At 41.5% G+C, this 24,627-nt stretch overlaps 1 protein-coding gene across 3 annotated transcripts in view; it reads right to left on the bottom strand.

The window, feature by feature from the left end:
• Positions 1-24,627, bottom strand: part of RORA (RAR related orphan receptor A) — a 368,219-nt gene that overhangs the window by 45,892 nt on the left and 297,700 nt on the right. Inside the window, exon 1 of one of the 3 annotated variants that reach the window (XM_068144027.1) lies at positions 22,265-22,523. The exons of the other annotated variants lie outside the window; for them this stretch is intronic. Coding sequence (XP_068000128.1) covers positions 22,265-22,295 — 31 coding nt within the window. The 5' untranslated portion in view covers positions 22,296-22,523. Of the gene's footprint in view, positions 1-22,264; positions 22,524-24,627 lie in introns of those variants that run through there. 3 annotated transcript variants of the gene reach the window in all.

Below are 24,627 nucleotides of genomic sequence, written 5' to 3' on the forward strand. Positions count from 1 at the left end.
TCATACTGGGATGAGAGGAAATAGACTACAAAGAGGACTGAGCATTACCAACTCTTGTTCTGCCTACACTGACAGAAGACTAAAACAAGAGACTAAACCATCAATCATGCTACAGGATAAAACTTGACAAATCTAGCATCTTCAAGAATATAAGATTTACTTAGAAGTATCAAACCTTTTAAGCTTATCTCCTTTTCAAACACACATCAGCTCAAATAGTCCATACTGAAAGACACAAACTAAAGGTTTTATTAAATCTGCAATCACATTTTCCAGGAGCCACTGAAACGCAGCTGTACAAGCGGGAGCTTTCAGACAAGAGCTGGACTTCTGTCCTAAGTTACCACCTAGCCCACATACCAAATAGTTCATTTTCTTTGAAACACACCCGCTTACTGATAACAGGAATTAAATCATAACTTGACTGATTTTGAGATCATAATCCAGTACTGGAAAATGGAGCTGTCAATGTTGCTGCGCACCAGTGAATTCACTTGCCTTATTGCAAATGTGACAGCATTACTGTCTTCCTACAAGACAAACAGCTGAGAGTAAGAGCAGCTGATGACACTCCTCAGCACGCAGGTAACAAACTATAATTTTGGAGTCTCTCAGTCAAAGCTCAAGTGAACTTCATCTTCGTCTTGTTTGCTCACAGGTGATGTAATTAATCCATCAAAAGCTCTGTTGCAACACTAATGGCATTGGAAGTCATCATACACAAAAATTGTTATTAAGTTTATTTAAAAAAATTAATTGCCTATGATTTCATGACTGACTAGTCAACACCATTACTCTTCTAAAACATATACTCAACTCCACGTTGCATGCAGTGTTACATAAGGGAGGAGGGGCTGTCTGTTCCTTCACACACCCCAGAACAGACAATACAGAGCTCAAACTGTGACCAGGGCTTCCCTCCTGCCTTCAGACAGTCCCATGGTGGGAACTTTGCCATCCCTATGCTTCAGTGGAGTTTCAGCCTGCTTACTATCTTAGTCCCATCAAACGTAGCTTTTCATCTTTACAGAGAAAAGAATGCATGTTATACCAGAGGAAATACAACATTTACAATACTGTAACTTAAATATTTGGAATCACTTTTTTTATGTTGAGGTGGAGAGAAGTGCTCCTTGCCGTAAGAACCTAGACCTGTCACTGCTAAATTCGACCACCCAAACTGTTAAGGCAATGAAGTAGTATTTTGCCAGAGATGGCACAGCTCTGAGTCCTCCCATTAAGCCAACAATACCAACCTTTCAAACCACTTACCTATTTTGCACTTATCACACTGAGCTTAACAAGGAGGAATTTTTTGACCAATATACTTTTACATTGCATGTAGAGGCAGCAGAGAAGAGCCAAATACCTATTCCAGACAGCAACTATAGTCATAATCCAGAATCGGGCAGACAAAGCTCTTATGTCTGACTACCTGAGTAAGAGCACTTTGAGAACAAGCCTTACCAAACTGTTGTAATTTTCATCTTTGCCCTTCAAATTTAAAATCTTCCCCAAAAAGAAGAGAGCAGTTTAATGGAACCCATGCAAATGAAGGATTACTGGCCCTGTATCTCATGTTAGTGATCCTCCAAGATCAGATGTTACCCTGCAAAAGCAGGGGCAAGGTACGGGGCTTGCCATTCCTAGGTGGTATCCATCTTAAATACATTCCCACAGTTCTTCAAATTGCTGGAGAAGAGAAATAAACTAAGCAAGGTCATTCTCTGAGAAAGCAGTGAAAAAGCAGCTGCAGCTCCTACCATCTGGGTTCAGTGGGGAAATGATCCTCCTCTTTCACCAACCTAGCCCTAATACATAAGAGCTGTGGTGGACCTGCAGGAGGGTAGCAGGCTGGGAGGGGAAGGCTGAGGGCAGCTCTCCCGAAGAGGTAGGACCCATCATGCAATAAGCAATGCCTCGTACTGTATGATTTATTGCAGGGCACTCTTCCCAAATGTGTTAATAGAGCTGCAGCCAAACAAATGCACATCCCTTACCTCTTTGTTCCAGAATGGCAAAGACAATTGAGTAAAACAAGGGTGAGATTCTAGACAATATTCCTCCCACAATTAATGTTTCACTGTTCTGCTTCACAACATTGTGAACCCTGGAGTACTTAGTAAAATAAGTACAAAACATGAAAGAAGCAAGCATACATATGGACACAGAGTCTCAAAGGTTTTTACAAGTAAATTTCAGCTCTTCTATTTGTGTTTTTAGTTTATCTTCGGTAATTTCAGCTGTAAAAGAAAACAGACAAGCACTCCATAATCACTGCATTCAACCAAAGCAAGACACCCATACAAAAGCAGTTAACTGTGTCAGGTAGCAAATGGCAGAGCTCTTCTTGACACTTCATCTGGAAACTGAGAAATGTATGGAAAGGGAAAGAGGCCAAAGAATTGTTTTAATTGAAACATTCATTTGATTAGCAGTGAAGCTCTGGGAAAGCATTGATCAAGCCTAAAAAACTGTGCCAGGTTTCCGTAAGCAGCCTGCTCAGGTTTCACATACCAGCTAATGACAAAGAAACATATTTCCATATAGTCTGATCACTGTGCAAGCAGATGCTCCTTTTAGCTTTAATTAGCAATGAAAGAGAAGCTGCATTCATGCTTTGACTTCTGATAGAGCTCTGAATCATGAGAGACCTGGTATATATGAACTAAAACTAAAGATGAACTGCCGGGTGGCGTGTGCATTTCACGGGGCAGATCAGTTAAAGAGAAATGAGAAAGCCATTAGAAGGGCACAGAAGTATGAAGGAAGGATGCAGTTTGCAGAATATGCTTTTTGGGGTATTACACACTGGTAGTTTCCAAGCAGCACCTGGAGATTCCTTTGCTTCTGAACCTAGGTACACCATGGGTTATATGCACAGAATCACAATGTATTTCCAAGATGCTTCCATCAATAACACCACCTGGAATATTATTAAATGCTAGCTGAGAATCAGCTATGTCCATTTCCAAAAGCCAGAGGTAGGCAAAGGTAGGGGGAAGGGCTGGAAATGGAATCCACAATGAAGCACGTAACTCAAGAGAAAGCATCTTCCAATGTGAATTATGGTCCTCATAAACGACAGACAAATACATGTTGCCATGAGTCAGTAGGTTGTCAAGAAACAGCAATGAGTTCACAAAAATCCAAAACTGTTTGAGGCACTATGATTATCTAGTTGATTTCATCAGACTTCACAGCTTTACATAGACTTCATAGCCCACTAACCTCCCATGGGAACTCCCTCACTTCAACTTCCATTCATTCTTACAGGGAGAGATAGGTAGTCAGTATAAAGGTACACTTTACTACACCGAAGCTCAAAGGTCATCATATCTGTTCTCATTATTTTTTAATTTCTACTTTTGTCCAGGTTTCATAAAGTGTATTAATACAGCAGTAATGCATATAATTTATAAATACATATACATATGTAGGGGGTGCATACTGAAATGTATCTATTTTTTAATGACAGGGGTGCCTGATCTCAAGAAGGTTTGGAGACCACTGTTGTAAGCAACCTGATAGGCATGACAAAATGTTTAATAGCTCCTTGTGTTAGCAAACATACCAGCATTAGGTCCTCCTTTTGAAGAAAAAGCAGTTTTGAAAATTGCTTAAATACAAGCAATTTTATTTAAGTCTACAATAGAGATGAGGAATCAGTTTTATATGAGGAGCTAACATAACAAAAATAAGTATGTATAAATGCAGACATAAAAAGGGGCCCTGTTCCAAGCATCTTTAACAGAAATACGAAATTGTATGCCTTTTTTTCTGGAGGAGGCGTTTTCCTTGCTCTCTACTATTTAGTTCCAAAACTTACTAACCAGCTCACTTCACTCTAGTTCTAGTTTTGTAAGCCTCCTATGTGATGTAGACAACAACTGGTGTGTTTTGTAAAACAACTCGTTTACAAGTAATTCCATGCAGCTCTCCTACTTCATGATGGCTCATTTTACCAAATTCAGATTTACTAGGCAACCTATAAGCATGGCAGAGGTTTCACTGACACCTTCCCAAAATCTATCCTATGGTTGATTCATTAATCACACCTCTGAGTGGAACAGTTTGCATATGATCAGGGAGCTCATGGTACACAATTATATGCTTTAGATGCTGCAGCAGCTTGGCATGGCAATTCCACATCTCTTTCCTGCAACACCACAAATCCAAGAGCAGCAATTTCTCTCCAAGAAAAATAATGAACAAGAACAAACTAAGTTTCTTGAGCATTCCAATGAGCATCTGCTGGTATCCCTGGCACAGACTGCTAGAGGATGGTAACAAAGTCAGAAATGTTTTAGGGGTGGTGGTAGAGCATGGCTTCACAAAACAGACATGAATTTTGGTAGGTGGAGAGACAACTAAAGCCCATCTGGAGAGATGGCTTCTTCCAGTTGTCAGAACCCTCTGGTGTGCTTGGAACTATTCCAGAAGGCTACTAAAGGAACAAAGATCTCTTGAAGAACTGAGCATGCAGTGTTAGAAAGGTAAAGCACAGAGATGTCCTAGTGGGCTCTATCTTTCCTTCTTTCATGATGATCTGTAACAGCTGGCTATAAAGGGCCTAAAACGTATAGTCGTGCTGTTAGCCCTCACTACACTGATAAAGAGATTAAATAAGGCACTGGCAGTTTGCTTTCAAAAGAGGGTGAAAGAAGAACACAAGAAAGTGAATTAGAGATGAATGTTAACATGAAGGAGAAGAAATGAAAGTAATGAAATGAAAGAAATGAGAAACTAGACAGCAAAGGCAAGAGGATCAGGCAATTACACAGCACTTTAGCAAGACGACAGTTCTGTGTGCACCCCATGCGATCACGGGGTGATGTGAATTTCAAGCAGGAAAATTCTTACACCTAAATGGAATAGCCAAGATGGAAAGATAAAGGTGGAAATGGCAGAAATACCATTCTCCAGTCTTATTTCCTAATATGTCTTTGGGGAACTATCATCAGCAACATTAGGGTTATCATCTTCTCTCTCAGACTTCTGAAAACACCAAATAGGAATCCTGTTACTGAAGTGTATGAGCAGGCTCACAAAAATGACATTAAAATCCACTGTCTTTCGGCTGCATCTAGTTTTGATGATTGGTTAGCACATTATTGTAAGCTCCAAATAATATAGATATTATAACAAGTCTAAACTGTAACATCCCTTTCTTATGTTAAGTTGTTTGAATGTAGCAAACCAATTATTCAACTGAACATACATCAGAAGAAATTTACCTTGAAAACTTAGCCATCTGATTGGATTTACTATCAAAAAGCACAAACTAGCAGGCTTGCTGCACAGCCAGATCTTACTGCAAAGCCAAAGACGTTAACATGATAAAGGCAAAAAGCATTAAGTGTATCAATGTCTGTTCAAAATGAATTGTCTTTGCAGTGTAGGAATGCATTATCTAGCTTCTGCTACACTTTGATTAAAAATACCAACAACCAACCCAACAAACTGCTCACTCTTCATAGATTAAGGGGCCCAAGAGCCTTTTCACACAACAATTCTCGTCACTGTTATATAGGGTTAGTTTATGCCTTCCCCTCCGTTTTCCCCCCCCAATGAGCTAAATATAATTAATAACTTCAAAATAGAATTAGTTCAACAGCATTTGGCTGAAAGCATTTATTCATACGAATCCAGTTATAAATCATAACTCAAAGGCATACTGTAAAGAAATGTACTTCACTGAAAATTCCAAGAGCAGCCTTCTCTATAAAAGTGGTATTAAAGCTTAGACATTAGTACAGTCAACATAAATTGTGATTTTAACAGGCTTGGATAAACATATAAACTTTGGCTCAGCAAGTCTGCTTCAGCTGTCAATACTGTGAAACAGATACAAGCTTTAACAAACCTTTAATTCAAAAGCCCATTATTGTACCAACTGAAATAGAAAGACTCGAGAATCAAAGAGGAGTTCTTCCCCACTTTCATGGTATTACTTCTGTAAGACACCAATTGATCTACAGCCCTTGAAAGAAAACAACTCGCTTCCCTCTCCTGGATAAAAGTCAGTGAAGTTTTTTCATCCATCACAGTGTAACAGCATCAAAATACACCTTCTGCATCAACTTGAAACGAGGAAAAAGAACTGCAAACCACAAAGCCATTACATGACATGTCAATTTACTTTGTCTGACAGAATCACTACACAAAAAAATTATTTCATTATATGAAACTAAATGAAGATTTGTGTAAAGCAGTCACTAAGAGAGAAAGGAAAATGAAGACTGAGAATTTACTGAGATCTGCCAACTGCTGATGTTATTCTGAGGTGCCTTTCAGCTCAAAAAGAGAGGAAGTTTTACACAGAGAGAGTGATTGACCATTGGAATGGGCTGCCCGGGGAGGTGGTGGAGTCGCCATCACTGGACGTGTTCAGGAGGAGACTTGACAGGGTGCTTGGTGCCATGGGTTAGTTGATTAGGTGGTGTTGGATGATAGGTTGGATGCGATGATCTTGAAGGTCTCTTCCAACCTGGTCTGGTCTGGTCTATTCTATTCCTGAACCCAGTAAGCAAAACTGGAATCTTCAACTAAACACTGAAGTGCAAATACCCCTTTTCCCTGGCAAAAAAAGAGGAAGAGCTCTGTCATTGGCATAATGGAGAAGAGCTGCAGGTCCCATCAGTGTCTGGGAAGAAGGTGCACTAGCTGCGCTCACACAGGCAGCAGGTGAGTCAAGCAAAGTCTGCCCAGCAGCAGAGAAAACCCCAGGTCAGGCAGCCAGCTGCAAGCTGATGGTTATTACAGTCCAAACTTTTGACAGATTTAAGCCTTTTACCAGCTTAGTATCAGATCATTTGGAAAGGACATGAAAGGCGTAACTGTGACAGCCACAGGCTGTTCAGGAGTCTAGAGAGCACCCAGTGATACATCCTGTGCCCACTGCTTTGGAGTGGATTCCAGCCCACTTTGCTCCTCTTAACTCCTGCCACAAAGCTTGTTTTTTTGTCTTGTGTAGAGGGCAGGGTGAAGTTTCACCAGCACCTTCACACCACATAGCTGCTGGGCACAGCCCCATTTCAGATGCTGGTAGGATATCGTTACAGAGCACCAGACTGGGTAGTCACCTCCTAAACTGGAGATTATTTTTCTTATCTAGAACTATGCAATGTCCTGAGATTTAATAATTTGGTTACCTAGTAACACCCACAACATTCAGCAGTGTCTGATACACTGCATAACCAAATTAGTTTACCCTAAGATGAAAGCCAGTTATTGGTAACAATGACTTCAAATACTTAGGTGGGTTCTTTAATTCAGCTGAACAATGCACTTGGAACTTCTGCAATGGCATTACCAGACAGGGAAACAAATAAGTTTTCATTCCTTCAGTGCTACAGGTATTTTCTCTTTAAGAGCACAATCCTTTGGTTACTTCTTGTCTTCTATTACTATGTGCTCTTTTCCCTGGAAAACACCACAGTATTTGCATTCAACATTTTCTTGGATGAGAATGCTTTTTATTATTCCAGGCCATACTAAACCCTGACTTCATTCTGAATAGAATATTCTTTAGAGTAGAAGTAATAAAGCCAGCCTCACTAAGCGACCCAATTTCCTTACCGGCCCAAATTAAAAGAAGGGAAGAGTTCTTCCACAATATTATCGAAAAGGTATAGCACAGAAGTACCTCAGCCTGCCTGCATTCAGTGACAGGAACAACTAGCATGTCTGCTGCAGGCAAGCAACTCCACAAATGTGAAGGGAAATACAAACAGGATCTGCTACACCAACCTTATGGCCACTTGCTATAAGCCAAAGGACAACTTCTTCCTTGAGATAGTCTTTGGGACAACAAACAACTTTTGAGAAGAAACATGAAAGTCTAACAGAGGGTAGGTTTAGAATAATTTCTTCAAATCTACTAACATGATTTATGAACATTCAAGTGTCTTGGGACATGATGTGGTTTTCAGAAGGAAAAAATGAATAGGCACTTAAAACGAAATGAATCTCAAGACTGCTTTTACTGAAGACATCATCCCATTAGATATTTGCCTGAGTTTCTGACAAAAAAGGAAAGGGAATAAAAACTACAATCTTGTTTGTAAAGCACCAGATTAGTAGCAAGCAATCTGGGTTTTGTCTCCTTGGATAACTCTCTTAGATAGCTGGATTGAAGTAGTTATTTGTAAAACAGACACTTTATTGCGATGTTTGGAGACTTGGAACACTTTCTGAAGAGATAACAATTTTGGTATCCAGCTTAATACAACTTTGACAGCATTCTCTGGAAACTGGAATTAATTATAATTAAATGTAATTCTGCTCTCATATTGCATTTGGTGATTACATTTGAAGTCACACTATGTAATTTCAATTATTAAGGTGCTTTTACACTAAAGTAGATAAGAGTCCTCAAAAACTGTGTAACTTTACCAATGAAAATATGCTTGGCTAATAAAAACTTCCTCAAATTTAGAAATAATGCCTCAGCCACTGCACTGCAGTGCCTCAGCCACAAGCACTGCAGTGCTTCCTATGGCAGATACGTAGCTTTATGCCAGCTTTGGACATACTCCTAGAACTTTTAACTTTAGGCTCCAAGGAGACAAGTTGGCCATCTGTGTGTGTGCTGCCCATTCAAAGTATTCCTTTACATGTGAATAGATCCCACCCACTGCCAACACAAAATTGGAGCTCAGCACAGTTACCAAATCGCTACTAATGTGGCAACAATCCAACAAATGCTACACAACCACACATTATTTTTGCTGGTAATTCCCTATGAAATTTCTCAATTCAGTGGGGGGGGGGGGAAGGGGAACAAGCATACTGGCAGAGTTCATTTTGGGATTCTGATTTTATGAGTTGCAGGCAACTCTCCTTGAGCATGCACACACACACTTTGAAATAACAAGCCATTAACTTGACAGTTCAGGTATTTTAAAGGTGGGGAAAAAGAGAGTCTCTAAAGAGTTAGCTGTTGGGGTTTTAAATGTTTTTAAAGTAAACTCTTGTCAAAAGTTCCTTCAGTTTAGCATACAAATAGAATTAATTTGATTCATCTTTCTAAAATATAAAGCTCTTGTGTCTTCCAAACACACTCTCTGCCAGCTAGCAGGTCAGGACTTGACATACTCAAGCGAGGAAACCTCCACCTTCTTTTAACAGCAGAGTACAAACACACCTCGTAGCAGGGTATGCGTACAGCCATTGTATCTGCTTGAGAGCAGCAGTCACTATTTACAACCAGTGATTATAATTGCCTGCAAAAAGGCTTGGTTTCAGCATGTTGAGCATCCTCAGCTCTTTCCAATGTTCCTGTGTGTAGAAGTGAGCAGTGCTATTAGGAGGACTCGGGCATGTTGCGAGATCCAGGTAAAGCCACTTAGTAAAGCTCTTGAAGTACAGCTCATTTCTCCCGTCAACAGGGTGAGGCAACAGATACAGAAATGGGCCTCCTTAAAAATAACTATGTTATATTTTTCTCTAGACAGAAAAGCATAGATCTGTTTTCTCTGTAATGGCTTCCTCAAATTGCCAAGAATGAAGATTTCTGAAGTGCCAGAAGCTCATGCTCATAGCTCCTTCTTACTCTTTCGCCACAGGGACATATGAGGGGGTCCATGTAATACTATCCCAGGATGGCAACACTGTTGTGATGGGGTAGCAGCAAAGGATTTGATACAAGTTTTAAATATATTTCTAGAACAGTAATGCATCCAGGTATCATTGCATCCACTCTGATCTCTACACACACAACTAACTGCATCTCTCGACAGGAATGTTACAGAAACCCCTGACTTTTCCAGAGATAATTACACACTACTTGCTGAAAATTATTTCTAGGTCTCAAATCAAACAAGACAAACAATGGTACAAATCAGCAACCCACTTAATATCTCAAGCAACACCTTGATTATTAGAATGAATGCATTTAAAGCATAGTATTAACAGAAGAAACACTGCAGCAACTGCTGTTTTAGAAACACAAAATATAGTCTAAGAAACTGTCAGAACATCAACGTGAAGGCAGTACAGAATATTGTTGTGGTTTACTGCTGTTTAACTGGCAAAAGAAAGTTCTAAGAACAAGGCTGAGCCTTCACACATCCCCCTGGCCTTCTGGAAGTCCTAGCTTTCTGGGGAACATTCTGTCCTTCCAACAAACACAAATGCTGGGCTCTCCTGAGGTACTCAAATTATTTTTTTCAGGCCTTGATGTCTTTACACAATTCCCAGCAGTTCTTCTTAGACCTTTACATTCTGACTTCTGTTTACTGATGCATTGCCTCTCTAAGTGTAGTAGCACATCAATTAATTATACAGTACTATGCCTAATCAGGTTTCCCTAGGGTTTTTAACAGAAACCCTTTGTATTTCTTAATGATTCCATGAGATTGTAACTATTTTTAGCTCTGCAATAGAAGAAATAAGAGTCTGCTGACAATACTATCTCCATAAAAGATGAAACTGGTATTAAAACCGTTGATCCAAGCACACTTGAACTTTGGAGAATTCAAATTTAGTCTGGATTTTATTATTAACATTTTTACGTACCATGTAAGCAGTCAGCACTTACAGACAAAAACCAGAGACGAAGACGACTGGATCTGAAGAACTGAAGTGACCTACTTTGCATTTTAATATTAAAATAGACACATTCAAATTAATAGCAAAGTCTCCACTGCCTTTAACACAATGCTACCACCAATTGGTCAACAGAAATCCAACAATTTTCTGGACCAATTTCTCATGCTGCCTTGTTCTGAAAGAGAACATGTGCTCTAGATAATTGGGATTACTCTTCTTAAGCTCTAAGGCAGACACCCACCAATTTTCTCATTAATTTGAGGGAGAATTCAGGATCAAAAACCAAAACCAAACCACAAACTACTAAAAACCCAAATCATCAAGAATACATCCAGTTTCCACACTACATAAGATCACAAAAAGCAGAGGGGAGCAAAATAAAAATCAACGTGCTTTTGCTGTGCTGGAGCTGGTCCTATATCTTTGGCCAAATTGTGTCTTGTATTAAAAGGGGTCATAAATAAAAATGTAAGTAGACAGCTGCTTTACTATAAAAATGTTGTTCACACAGAATCATAGAAGAGCTGATATTGTAAGGCATCTTTGGAGATTGCTTGGTATAGCCCCTGCACAAAGCAGCATCAATACAGCTCAGGGTTACATCCTGTTGAGGTCTGAGTACCTCCAAGAATGCAGACTCCACAGTCTCTTTGGGAACATGACACAGTATTTGACCACAGGCATAACAACGTATAAAAAAGCTAATACAGAAGTACACATTTAGCTTTCATGTATGCATTTTATGTACCTTTTGTCCATCCTCCCCCACCCAGTGAAACAGCAGTGTTGCATACATACTTCCCATCTGTCACCCATGTTTATACACTTGAGTCACACTGCACACAGAACTGCACTGCCAACACCAAAGAAGCTCAGACGCTCTTACCTAGTATCTTGGCCAGACTGGATTCTGAGAACCTACTTTTATTTCTCACTTTTACCTATTCTCCAAATCAGAAATGAAGATGTGCTAGAGATAATGTTCACATTATGAAAGCAGCTCTCTCGAGCACTCCATGGGGACCTGTCTGCAAGGCTGAACTGTATCTCTATACAGTTCCTTTTGTCCTGTATTTGTTCTTTGATGTACAAATATGCCACAGACTAAGCAGTGAGCTCTTTGATGTTGAACTTTTATACTTCATTGCAACTGGCGTGCTTACAAGAAGAGCTGCCAGTCATTTTCCTTTCTAAACATCCAAATTTCATGAGGCACTTGCTTTATGAGTCAGATTTTTTAGTAACTTGTTTTCAGAATTTCCGCAAGAAATGTGCTACTCTTCTGGAACGATAACTTGATTAAAAACTAAGATCCAATCAGGTTTTCCAAGTATTACAAATTAATACAAGCGTTAGCTCTAATACAAGTGTTAGCTAATAAATATGAGTGTATTTAACGAGAAGTATGATTACCCAGTCAAGCATGCATTTCCTCAGTTTCTTTTAGATAATTCAGGCCTGGACTCTGGCAGCAACCAGGGGAAGTAGCATTGGAAATAGTGAAAAGCCAATGCAAGCATGCAGTGGTACCTCTCTGCCAGCCTCTAGCAGTTTACAGGTCAGGGACTTCCAGAGCCAGAGGTAGCCTCTGAAACATTTTTTCACAATCCAGAGTGCATACATACAATTTTATACTGGCAATACCAAGGCAGATTAAATTACAAAATTAGTTACTTCTGTGACAAAACACTAATCAGTGCTGGCAGGAATAACAAGTTATAAAGTACAGATTTACCACCAGTGCATGCTAGAGATGTCAGTGCGAGACAGAAAAGAATTTCCATTTTGAAGCATTTTTGTGAGGGCTTTTGAGTCAATCTTAAGAGCAAAAATTCTTTGGAGTGAGATTTTCCCATTCAAAAGATCTCTGCTTTACTGTGACCTTTCTGTTTGGCTCTTTTCCCCTTCTGTAAGCATAAACACTGTCGTTGAGAGGGAAAACACCGTAAGAAAATTAGAATGTTTTGGAACACTGACAGCAAGGAGACAGCAAGTTTCCTGCACCGAGTTTCAGGTTTCCACAACAAAATCAGCATTGCTACTGATGCCTCTCTCCAAGTCAGCTAAAGATACGCTGTCGGTGTACCAACCAGACAACTGCACTGCTTTGAACATTTTCATTTCAAGTTAAAATTTTGAAGTGAATAAACCATATTATAGCTTAGTCATTTCTCAGTAAGAGACAAGAAAGAATAAAAAATGGAATAAATTTGTTGCAGATACTGATTCCTCTTTTTCATACATCTCTAGCAGCTGAGTGACAAAAAATGCACGTTGAGAGCTAGCTGCAGTCAGAGGGAGCAATCTAGCACCAGCCATGCCAGGCAGTCAGGTACTGCACTTCACCTCTCTGACTGGGACCTGCTAAGTTATGCCCAAAGGTACCAGTAGACTTTCAAGCAATCTGGTTAAATAGAGCCAGCCACAGCAATATTGGAAACAGCACATTTTCAGGTCCAAGCAGAAGTTCTCAGCGCTCACCCAGATTCTATCATGTCCATTAAAACATCCCACCAAGAGAAATGCAAGGGTGGAACAACGCCTGTGTTACTGAGAGGTTTCACATAGTTTCCACCAAAGGATCCCATACAGGAGACAGAAGAGAGAATTTTGATTCTCCTTAAAGAGACCAATGGGAAAATTGATGCATTTATTTAGCTTTCTCTGCTGGCCCCACTCTCGCCCAGTGCCCTTCCATGCTGCCAACCACTGCTCTCTTTCCTGCTATCACTGGGGAGCATCAGGGAAGCGTGCTCTCGGCCTGTTTTCCTCAGCCATTTAGAAGGCGCCTATGCATATGAGGTTTCTCATATGAAACATCTCTGGCTCTTTAATTAACCTGTCTGGGTTTTTTTTATTATCTCTTGATACAAGAATCCATCCAGCAGTTATAAACATCTTTATGTACTCATATTTTAAGCAAATACTTCTTTTGATTCAATAATGCACCCCACAGTACAAGAAAAACTCTACCAAAAGCTTAACACAATACATGTCTGTCAACTTCACAATTGAAGGGAGTGTCCCTTTGAAGGAAAACAACGCTGGGCATAAGCTCAGCTACTCCAGACAATCACTAACAATCTGCCCCTCTCTACATGGCAGAGCGTGACCCTGCAGCTGTATTCACCCCCAAAACCCCACAGCGCTGAAGCGTAATATATGTGGGGGGCCCAGTGCCAAGCAACAGTTTCCCTTACAGTTACATTTTCCAAAATTGGATAGCAACACAACATTCACTACACAAACACTTCTGCAGTAAACTAGAAGAAGATACTCCAAGATGGGGAAAAAAAAAACAGTGGCAATCTACAACAAGCAGTTTTCTGCAGTGCAGAAGATAAGTTTATTAATTCCCAAACTGAGCTCCAAGCAATCACTATATGTTTACTAGAAAATGTGTGTTTTCCCACAATAACTACTCTGCCAAATCAAACACAGACAAGGATGAGCTAATTAATTTAGCTGAATGGAAAAATGCACTCATTATGAATAACACTGCAGTCGATATAGGAAGAAAGCAGCTACTGCTGTTCCTGTCAAGTAGCAACTTCTACTGTTCAAGTGCAAGTCAGAATTAAAGTACACAAATGCCATCATACAGAGAGGAAGCTCAAAATATTCTGATGACCACTTTTTACAGGCTTCCTACATTCTCCTAGACTAAGGGCTTCAGGCAAAAGCCACCTGAGGCTTAACGAGAACTTAACTTTCTTTTGGGGTGAGAAGATAAATGACACTTCCAATCATGTCCCATTAGGCACAGGGCCAAGTAGAGGAGACTGGACAACACGGCACTTCTCAGAATTTTGAGTCAGGTAAACATCAACTAATCCAAGTTTTAGGCAGGCTTAACCCATAGCACAACATAGCATAGTATCAATTCCTAAAACCCCTGGCAGCTTCACATGAGGTGTGAATTAAGTATCCCAACACAAAGAGAACTTGATTTCTAACTGGATCATGTAAATTGTATCATGTCTTAAGCAGAAAATACTTGGATAAAGACAGAAAATTGCTGAGGTACTTAGGACTTTTCTGATGCTTTACAGAAAGAGGTAGAAATCAGCACCACAAACACATGCTTGAGCACAGCCTCATCCCCTGTCAAATTGCAGTGAAGCCCAGAAACATAGGGCTTGCATACAATCCTATTCCTACTGTTCCAATTAATCTAGTCTGAAATTACTGTTTAAAACTGAGACAATTCTGTCTGAATAGAACTCAGCTAAAACGAGCATAGCTTTCAATTGCACTTCACACACATCATACAACCTGTTGAGATAATTTGAAGCAGTTCAAAATAGCATCTTCCCTCACTTGTGTAACTTAGCATATAGAAAACCTCGATCCCCCAGATGCCTCCCCCTTAGCCACTGGGACAGAGAGGTCAATGCACCAAACCAAATACATCTGCTCTCTGTATATGCAAGAGCTGGAAGCAGAAGCCATGGCCATGCTGCATCCTTCCCCAGGTTTGGTTTAGAGCAGTTAAAGTAAGGGCAAGAATAACAAAGTCTGCAGGATGTCAACAATACTAACCAAACAGCACATTGCAAAAGACAGTGCGCATATGGCCAAGGGACCTTCTTATTTTCAGTTGACAGTGCAAAAAGTGTTCTCAACATCTCAGGTGTAAGTGGAGGTGGCAGGAGCCCAAGTGGTCTGGGCTGGGCCAGGTGCCAACAGCACCTCTGACCAGCACCACCCAGAGCCAGTGAAGAGAAAACCTGACACATAGGAATGTGGCCCATGGTACCCTATCAGCCAGATACAACTCCAGTTTGTGGTCACTTCAGTTTGAAAGAATACTCTGACAAAGCCTTTGTCACAGTGCATCTGCCTGCATAGAGATTTAATGTCACTTTTCCACCTCCTTGTTTGAGAATGATCAACATTTTTTAAAGTGCATAAATAAAGTTATGCAGTAGGTTTCATGAAGCTCCTCGGCCTGGCCTTCAATGGCAATAAATAGGAGAGCATTACAAAGAACACAAACATTACACAGTAATTACATGGCTGATACCTTCTAAGCATGCTGACTATTCTATTTGCATTGTTCAGAAGTGAAGAGGTTAGACTTATTTACATCCAAGTAGCTTTAATTAAGCTTTGAGATAAATGCTCTTAAAATGAAAGCTGGGATGATTATACCTCTCTCACACTGATTTTAGCCCAGATGGCTATGTATGTAGCATGACAAAAGGCCCAAAGGCTAGAATCACACAAACAGAAGAGCCACAAGCTGTGGGTCCTGCATCACTCTCCTCCACATAGGAAAGAAAACACAAAAAGCAGTGAAATAGTGACCTTACCGAAGTCAGATGCTGAAGTGGAGTGGCCAGCCTGTATGTAAAGGGCAGTGGGAGCTGCTGACCACTGCAAGTTCAGGTTCAGATGAACTAAACTCATCTGCATTCACTAACAGCAGTGAATAAATGGGCCAAGTTCGATGATGAGGACAAAAGGCTACCCCTAGACATCTTTTGGAGGGGCTCTTGCACTTGTGCAAGCTTTAAATGTCAGAGATTTGTGTTAGGCTGCATACAAAGAGTGCAAGAAGTGATCTCAGAGACTGCAACTGTAGGGCTAGCAAGAGCTTCAGCTTTGTGCTTCTGAGCAGACAGCACTCACCACAGAGCAAGTGCTCGTAGGATGTAAGGGATGACCAAATGTTCACAACACTGGACTCCGGTTTTCCTAGATATCCATTTGCTCCTGTCAGAATGAAGCCTTCACCTTCCCCTGACATCAAAACAGGAAGAAAAAGATGATTTAATGGCACTTTCCCACAAAGCTAGGGATCTGTGTAGGCAGGCAATCTTGGGGCAGAGCACTAGGACCACAAGGCCCTCCCTCCAGCACATTGGCTTTTCAAAGGTTGTCAGCAAGCTCCCCTCTGCAGCTAACTCCCACTCTAAAGAGGGGAACAGCACGACACCCCCTGAGCCACTGCCATCCTCACTCACTCCCTGGTGTTCATAACATACGGTGGAGGCAACTGGGAAGCAGCCTGAGACCACACCAACTTTGCCAACCTATATTCTGCAGAACTTCTTAGCCTAAATACCTCTAGCTAGAAAAAAAAGCAATACACAAGATGAGCAAACTGAAGACTTTGTTAACCACAGTGAAGGCTCCCTTTAGAACAGCATTAAGCATAAGAAGAAAGTTCATCTCCCAGATCCCCTAACAAGGCTTTTGGCTTCAATTTTTCAGTCTGTTTGGTTTTGGGTTTGTTTTGTTTTTCCACCCAACAAGCAAAAAGGTCTGCACTGTATAGAGTCACCTTTTTCTTATAGCTATTCTTGGAGGACAGAATCCTTCCTTCCACTGTTAATGTTTATTGGGGGGGGGGGGGGAAGGGGGGGGGGAAAAAAACAACTTTCAAAAAGGAATGAGAGGTTTAGAAGAAATTGCTGCCCCATTAGTTATGTGCATATCCCTTAGATATCAGTCCTCAAGGAAAAGAAACCACAAAAGGAGAAAACTACTGCTTGATCTTGGGAGTTATCAGTGTAATTGCAAATTACAGCTCCCAGATAAATAGAAGGTGAGTATATTTTTCTTCTCTCATTGAAAAAAAAAATAGTTCTAGAACATATCAAGTCTGATTGCAATTAACTAATTCTTGTCATACAGAGCTATTTTGCACACTATGAAGAAAACCAATCCATCTCATGGGAATGCACAGAAAGGAGAGAAAAAAAAAAAGGAATACGCTGCATCTCAAGCTGCATGTCAGGAGAGACAAAAATTTGACAGTTTTGATTTAGTACATCTAGTTTAAAACCAAATATACCAATTTAGAACTCTGTTGTCTAATGAAGGTGAAATATTAACAACGCTGCCAGTAATTAGTACATGATAGTGATCATTTGCATACTGTACTTCAGGCAAGAGAAGTAAGGAAGAAGTTTTAAACCCCCTTAAGGTTAAAATTGAGTGCTACCTCAACCTAGAAAAATACCCCCAAAATGCAAGGCTTTCTATAATGGGGAACAAGTAAAGAAATAAATATTTTTCATACATGCTGGGGGAAGTACATGATATAAAGAAGACTCAGTTCTTGACCAAGGTCTCCAGACACTACTCCCTAAACTAATAAATGCCAATACAAACATTCACCTCCCCACTGCAGAACCAAGCTGCAAAGCTGCAAGCCATTACCCTGCATCACATGCTGAAGCAGCTGCTGTCTCCCTGACCCCCAACATCAGCTCACTGCATAAAACATGACACCTCGTATTTGTGCAGAGCCCGTATCCCAAACCCCAGTGATGCTAAACTACCTACCGCTACAGCCTCATCCTATTTTTTTTTTCTTTTCAGAAGAGAGTACAGAAATCTTTGCGTGATATTCATGGAGTACTTGACTTTTGCCCCAATTATTCAGAATTATCCTAGAAGAATTATTGTTAAGATTGTTTTGCCAGCCAATTGAAATGTGCTCACCATTTCAGCTAGGCAAGAGCTGTACATTAAGTTTAAAGAGTTTGATCTAATGAGATGTTCAGCACCCACGGTTTTTGCTGACTTAAACAGGACATACAGACTCTCCATACTTGAAAGGAGTGTCCCCAGCTGAGACTTGTACAGATCATGCAACTGCCTTTGATTATCACGAAGTGAGACAAAGACAGATTTCCTCTTCTTTTAGCTGCAAATCTTGAGTCTTTCAAAGGGCCTGAAAAGTACATTTCAGCACTAAACCTCAAAGCAATCTTACCCTGTGAATGTGGTGCAGCAAATGTCTTAGGTACAAGTCAGTCATTCAGATCAGTCCTATGAAATTAAGGCAGCAAGAAAACAGCCTCTCAGATAGCAATTCCAAAGGCCAGATTCTGTTAATATTTAGTCAACACAAGTTCTGTACCAAGGTATTTGCCAAATTGGATTTAACTTTCAATAGTGCCATAGTGAAGGCAAATTTAAACACTCGTCACTTCGTAAAGTGACTTTCTTTTTAAATCTATGGCAAGAGATTTTTCCATAGGCAGGTTACTACTGAAAAACAGAGTAATTACCAACGTGCTGGCAGGTTGGTGCCAAGACACACAACAAAAAACACGTCAAAAGGTCAGGCTTGACAGATTCGGAAAAGCTCAGCCACAGCAAATAGTGCTGTATAAATCCCCAGCCTGCTGGCCTCCAAGCAACCTGGCTCTGCTGTGTCCAGAGCATGGAGGTTGCTGCAAGTAAAGCATGCTCCCTGCAGTGCTCCAGCCAGGCAGCAAGGGAAATGCTGCTTAGCTGCCCAGCTGCAGTTTGGCCACTCAGAAAAAAATATAGTAAAATCCAAACGTCATGTGCCCAAAATGAACCCCAAAATCTGTCTCCTTAAACAGGGATTTTTAAATGACTGCATTTTCCTTCAGAGACAGTGTCAGCTAGAAAACTAATTATACATCCAATGTACCAAGCACAGCACACAAAATTAAGCAATTTTCCTTACAACTGACAACCGATGCTACTCATCTGGTCTATCCTCCACAACGAAATAACAGATTCAACTTTGTTCATGTCCACACAGCAAAAGTCAGGTTCAGCAGCTCGAAGTCTAACTTAACTTGATACACATGGGCAGAAAAAGCTTAGAAAATTTACATCTACTTTCCCAGGAATCTCTATTTAGAAATGTCCATGTGAAGGGCAGTAAGACTATTGCTATATACTATTCACTTTCCTATGTTAAAAACTCATCAGTAGTCCAAACCCTTCTGTCCAGGCCTGATGGCAGTACAAGCACTTCAGCTCTTACCAGCACTGGGCCTGATTCACTCCTGCTTCTATAAAGCAGGGACTGAAAAAAGGCAAAATAACACATTTTTTAACCTAGCTAACTCTGTCTGGGGTCCCCCTCCAGTTACATACTGGCATGACAGCTGAAATCTACGTTTCTACTCACGTGCGGAGTATTTCTTCACCAATTCATCGCACTTTAGTACTATTCTCCTTGAAGTCCACCTTGGAGCTTCTGCCAGTGAAGACTCTCACAAGAATAAGATCTAGACCAACGAATGTGCTGGTGAAATTATCTGATTTCTTTGCAAACTTTTACTGTTAAGCATGGAAATTTGCTCTCTCTTAAAGCCATTAGAGTAACTGACCTGTACACACTATGAACTAAGAACACAAAGCTCCTCGAATCCTCTACATGCACTCACAACAGTTGGTAAGTAGTTTTCTTAAATCTATCCCTTTACAAAATACTCGGGCATTATGAATTTTTATGCTTTGCCACTGCTGATTTGCTTAGAAACAGGTGAAAAAAATTCCTTCTTTTTCTCTCTGCTTGAAACCATAAAGTTACATTTCCTACCACGCAGCCTGTCTTACGGACACATCCAGCCTCTTTCACTGGGCTAGTCTGTTTCCAGATCTTCAAGCGCACTAGTGCAGCTATCCATGTGCTAACAGCTGGCCAAAGCCTTTACTGGCTCAACCTGTATATACACTGGAAGTCTGAGGACCTTCCAGAATGAAAGCAAATGCATTTACTGGAGCAGGATGTTGCATGAAAGACAACTTACAAATTAGTTTCACACAGCATCAATTTGGGCCACCTGAACAGCACTTCAAAACACAAGTTCAAGATGGAAATCTCTAACATTCCATATTCTTCTGCAAACCATAATTTTTTTCACATTAAGTTCAAAACTGTAAAAGACCAGAAGATGCCATTACAGCACCGAGAAGAAATAAAACACACATTTCACCTTTCTCCCTGACACCTTTGAGCTTACATAAAGCTGCATTTCCTATGCTAGTGATCTGCTTCTCCCAAATCACAATATTGGATTGTGGATCTATTATTTCATGGCAGTCAGAGGTCAGCTGAACCCTGCCCAGAAAATCAGAGAAAGGATAAGAAACCAAGAAAGTTTTTTAATATACTAGAAAACTAAACATCTCAGAGTAGTTCCAAAGATGTTTATCAATATGCTGATAGGTGCTTTATATATAAATATAGAGAAATACATATATAGATATAAACACATATATATGCATATACAAATGTGAATTAAATGTATCACAGAAGTATTGTGTAAAAAGTACAAAGATTGATGTATTTTCCTAAGAAAGGCATTAAGAGTGATACTTTAAAACCCAAAAGCTGGGCTTTTAAACCACTGTGTAAACTGGTTTAAATAAAACTCCCAAAAGAGTTGCTGAAAATCATCTGCCTGCTTTTGTACAATATACCTTAAAACTCTGTCCAGAAGCATACAAGGCAACTGCACCCTCCAAATCGTTATTTGTGTACAATCCTTTTTTCCCCTTTATCTATTTGATTTCATGATTCTAAGAGGCTTGTGAGGCATAGACTGAAAAATTCTTACCAGAACGCATTCAATTTTAAGGGACTGCTAAAATATCCATGCAGTTCACACTTATAAAAATGCATTTGCTTTTGCTACAGAGGCAGTATTTGAACCGACCCAATTACGTTTTCTTGCCAAATACATTCGGTGTGGCTAATGATTAATGAACATTGTGCTTTCCTTTTTATTCACATCGGCTTCTCTCCAAGAAGAAAAGGAAGTCTAGTAATTGAAAATCATCGTGCCTCAAACACTACGCTGCTCTTGGTGCGTGTTACCTACTGCTCCTGTGAAGTGGAAAAAAGGAAACAGCCTCCAGCTGAAGCAGAATTCAGTCTTTTTCCCCAAGATATTTTTTTTCTTTTAAAAAGAGAAGCTTTACCTACAAAATCCATGAAAATATTTTAAAGAGTACAGATTTACATTTTTAGCGAGGGCATTAAATTCCAGCGTCTACTGTGGTACTCTTCAGATTACTACTGAAAGAATAATAAAACTTAAGTAAAAAGGTCCATGTGTTTAAAATTACTATTGTTTTCCAACCAACACCCCCCCCCCAACTATGACTTTTAAAACACTGCAATACAAAGTCCTACTGTAGATCTCATTTTCTTAAGAAACAGGACACACAGAAAATATCCTGCTAAACTTTTGATTTCTCATTAGAAACTTCATTTGACTCTCCTCTGTCATCGTCCCCATTAAGGACTCGGACCGGTAAGCAAAGAAAACTTTAGGGCTGCAAAAAGTATCACTAAGCAGCTGTGATTTTTCCATTTATTGCGAAGTCTTTCCAAAATGCGCAGCTATCTCTTACGACGGCATTTTAGTCCCACCAGCTCCCCACGGGATGCTGCAGGTTCTTCTCCCCAGCTCGCCTCCGTTTTATACGACTCCAAGCAGGCTAACCAAAACCTCTGCCTCCGAGAAGCTCTGCTAACAGATAAGCTCTCTCCTACCCTCCAACTTGCATGCGACCGTGTGAAGTGCAGCGGCTCGGCGGGCTTACCGCTTCGCTCCGTGCGCACCCGCCTGCACCCAAACACTGCGGTGGCGGCAATCCCGGGCGCTGCCCGAAGCTCCCGCCCAGGACTGAGGAGCTTCCACAGACCCGCCCGAGCCGGGAGCCTCCGGCCGGGTCCTCGCACCGGCGGCAGCTGGCAAGGCAGGCATCGGCATCGCCGGCACCCGCCCGAGGCTCCCGCGGGCCGCCCGGTGGCGAACGGGGCGGCCCCGCAGCAGCGAGACGCGGAGCAGCGGCACCGAATCACGGAGAGCGGAGGCCACGGAGCGCTGTAACTCCAGCCGGTCCGGCGGCCCCGCCGCCGCCGGGCCGGGCTCCGCACCTTCCCCGCGGCACGGCGGCTCCCGCGGGCTGCTCCTACCTTTCATCGCGGCGAGCACAAAACACATCATTTGTCGAGGCGAAGCGGCGGGGAACGGAGCGCGGCGAGCAGGGAGGCGGGGAGGGTAGGCGGTCCGGGCCCTCGGCGTGAACTGCCGCCGCCGCCTCAGCAGCAGACGCGGCCGCCTGTCAGCGGAGAGCCGCGCCGCGCCGCCATCCCCCGGCCCATATGAGGCTCCATGTGACCCGCTGACATCAAGCCAGCCCCGGCCCCCCGCCTTGTTTACACCGCTCGCTTCGTCCCGTCACTCCCCTCCCCTGCCATCGCCGAGGGGCGGCGCGGGCGGCCGGTCACGGGGCGAGTCCAGCGCGGCAGCACCGCCCTCGCCACGCCGCCGGCCGCCCTCTTGCCCCCGCCCGGTCCGCCTTCAGCGGGGGGCCCTCTGCGGCCGCGGCCCCAGCCCCGGCCCCGGCCCCGGCTCGCGGGGGAACAACCCCGCAGCCCGCCCTTGAGCGGCTGGTGATGGCCGCGAGGAACGGGAGCCAGCCGGAACGGAACACAGGGGCTGGGCTGCGGTGGCAGCCACACGCGTAACTGAGCGGGTGATAACGATCATCGCTTCTCAAACACTCGAGAGCATCATCAGCTCTCTTCGTCCCGGTCCTCTGTTGAAGTTCACCTTTTGTTTTTCTTTCCCCTGAAATAAGAAATAACCGTATTGATCCTACAACTCCTCATAACACGACTATACACTTCATAGTCCTGGGCCTGATGATCACGCAGAACAGCATTTACATTTTCTATCTGCCTGGTGATAGGTTCACCTTCTCTTAGGATCTCACTGGAACGTATGAAGCATCACACTACTGCTGGAGTTAGTTCCATATAGTCCATAACATCAGCTGCCAGTTTGTGAGGTGAAGCTTTGCATCATCTACGATTCTATGATTTGACACACACACAGCCACACTTACAAGAGGGACAAGCACAAGACCAAACACAGAAAAATCCAGCCTACCCCAAACCCCTGATGCTTTGGTGAAAATTGTGTTAGCAATCCCACTGCTTTTTCTAATTCCTGCCTTCATCACTGGAAGAGTGTCACAAAATATAAAATTGTAGTAAAGCATTGATTTGTTAAAAGTTGTTGTACAGGGGATAAGATACAACATTTCATAGCAATTTAATCATAAGCAAAAGCATTAAGACCAAGAATAAGATAAACAAAAAAAGATAAACATAAGTCAGAGGACATGTCTTAATATTTGAAACAAAGCCCTATATTTAGCAAGAGCCTTCATGAGATGAGGACACTGAAACAATCTGTTATTAAATGGCCCCTAATGGCTAATTCTTACCTATTTCTTTAATGAGTTCTTAATACAGGATATTATTTAAACTTGATTAGAAGCTATCTGGGTGTACTTACCATTCTAGTCTAGTCATTTAAGTCCCATTAATGCAAAATAATGTTTTAAATCTTCCTTATTTAAGAAAATTCCAAGAGCTAATCTGGTGCAGTTGTGTAAATTAGCAGATGTCTTTGGCAATATTTTTGTTGTGGGTTTGTCATACTTACCTAGAAATAGCACTTACATGTGTAGCGAGATACTGCTCAGTATGCGACAGTGCCAGATCTAGTCCCAGATGGGTTTCTGTTCATGCACTTTTATCTGCAGCACACGTTTTATAATTGCAGAATACTGAACAGAAACCTTCCAGGACGTGCTGGACTGAATCAAACACCACTAACAGTACTTGTTCAAAGCTCTTCAGGACCTGTGTGAAAGTTGCTGCTCTGGCATTTGGATGCAGTTAGAAAATTTGCAGCATTCACTTAAAGAATGATGTCTTAATATATTGTAACGTGGAGTTAGATTCTTGTAAACATTTCACTCTGATACAGCAAGTAACGTCAGACCTATGGCTTGAAGAATGTCACAGTCCATTAGCACTAGTTGTCTTGTCAGACATTTAACCTTAAGGTACACAGCATTACATTATTACTGATCTGTATTTGTTTCCAGTCCAACGGAAATGCAACTGGCAATCTGGAATGACATCTGATGTGCTAAATGGCTTCAATAATAAGCAGGAAACAGAGATTTTGCGTTCTTACATTGCCTTACAATGGTTGCTTCACAAAATTATAGAAGATTGGCCATCAGACATTTTAAGTGAGAAGCACACACTTAAAATAGTCTATTAATTGTTATCAAAAGCTCATCTAAAGCCATCTGCTAACTGATGTTAGGTATATAAACACATCCATTTGCACTTTCGTTTTCTGTCTTGGCTTGACCTCATTAGAAAAATTCAATTAAAAATTCATTACCTCCCAATTTACTGAACTATTGCCATACCAAAAGTCTCACTCTAGTTCAGACACTGTACCAATGACA

This window comes from Melanerpes formicivorus, unplaced genomic scaffold (genome assembly GCF_026170545.1).
Source record: "Melanerpes formicivorus ecotype bairdi unplaced genomic scaffold, bMelFor1.0.p_v2 SCAF_10, whole genome shotgun sequence".
In the NCBI taxonomy this organism is placed as follows: domain Eukaryota; kingdom Metazoa; phylum Chordata; class Aves; order Piciformes; family Picidae; genus Melanerpes; species Melanerpes formicivorus.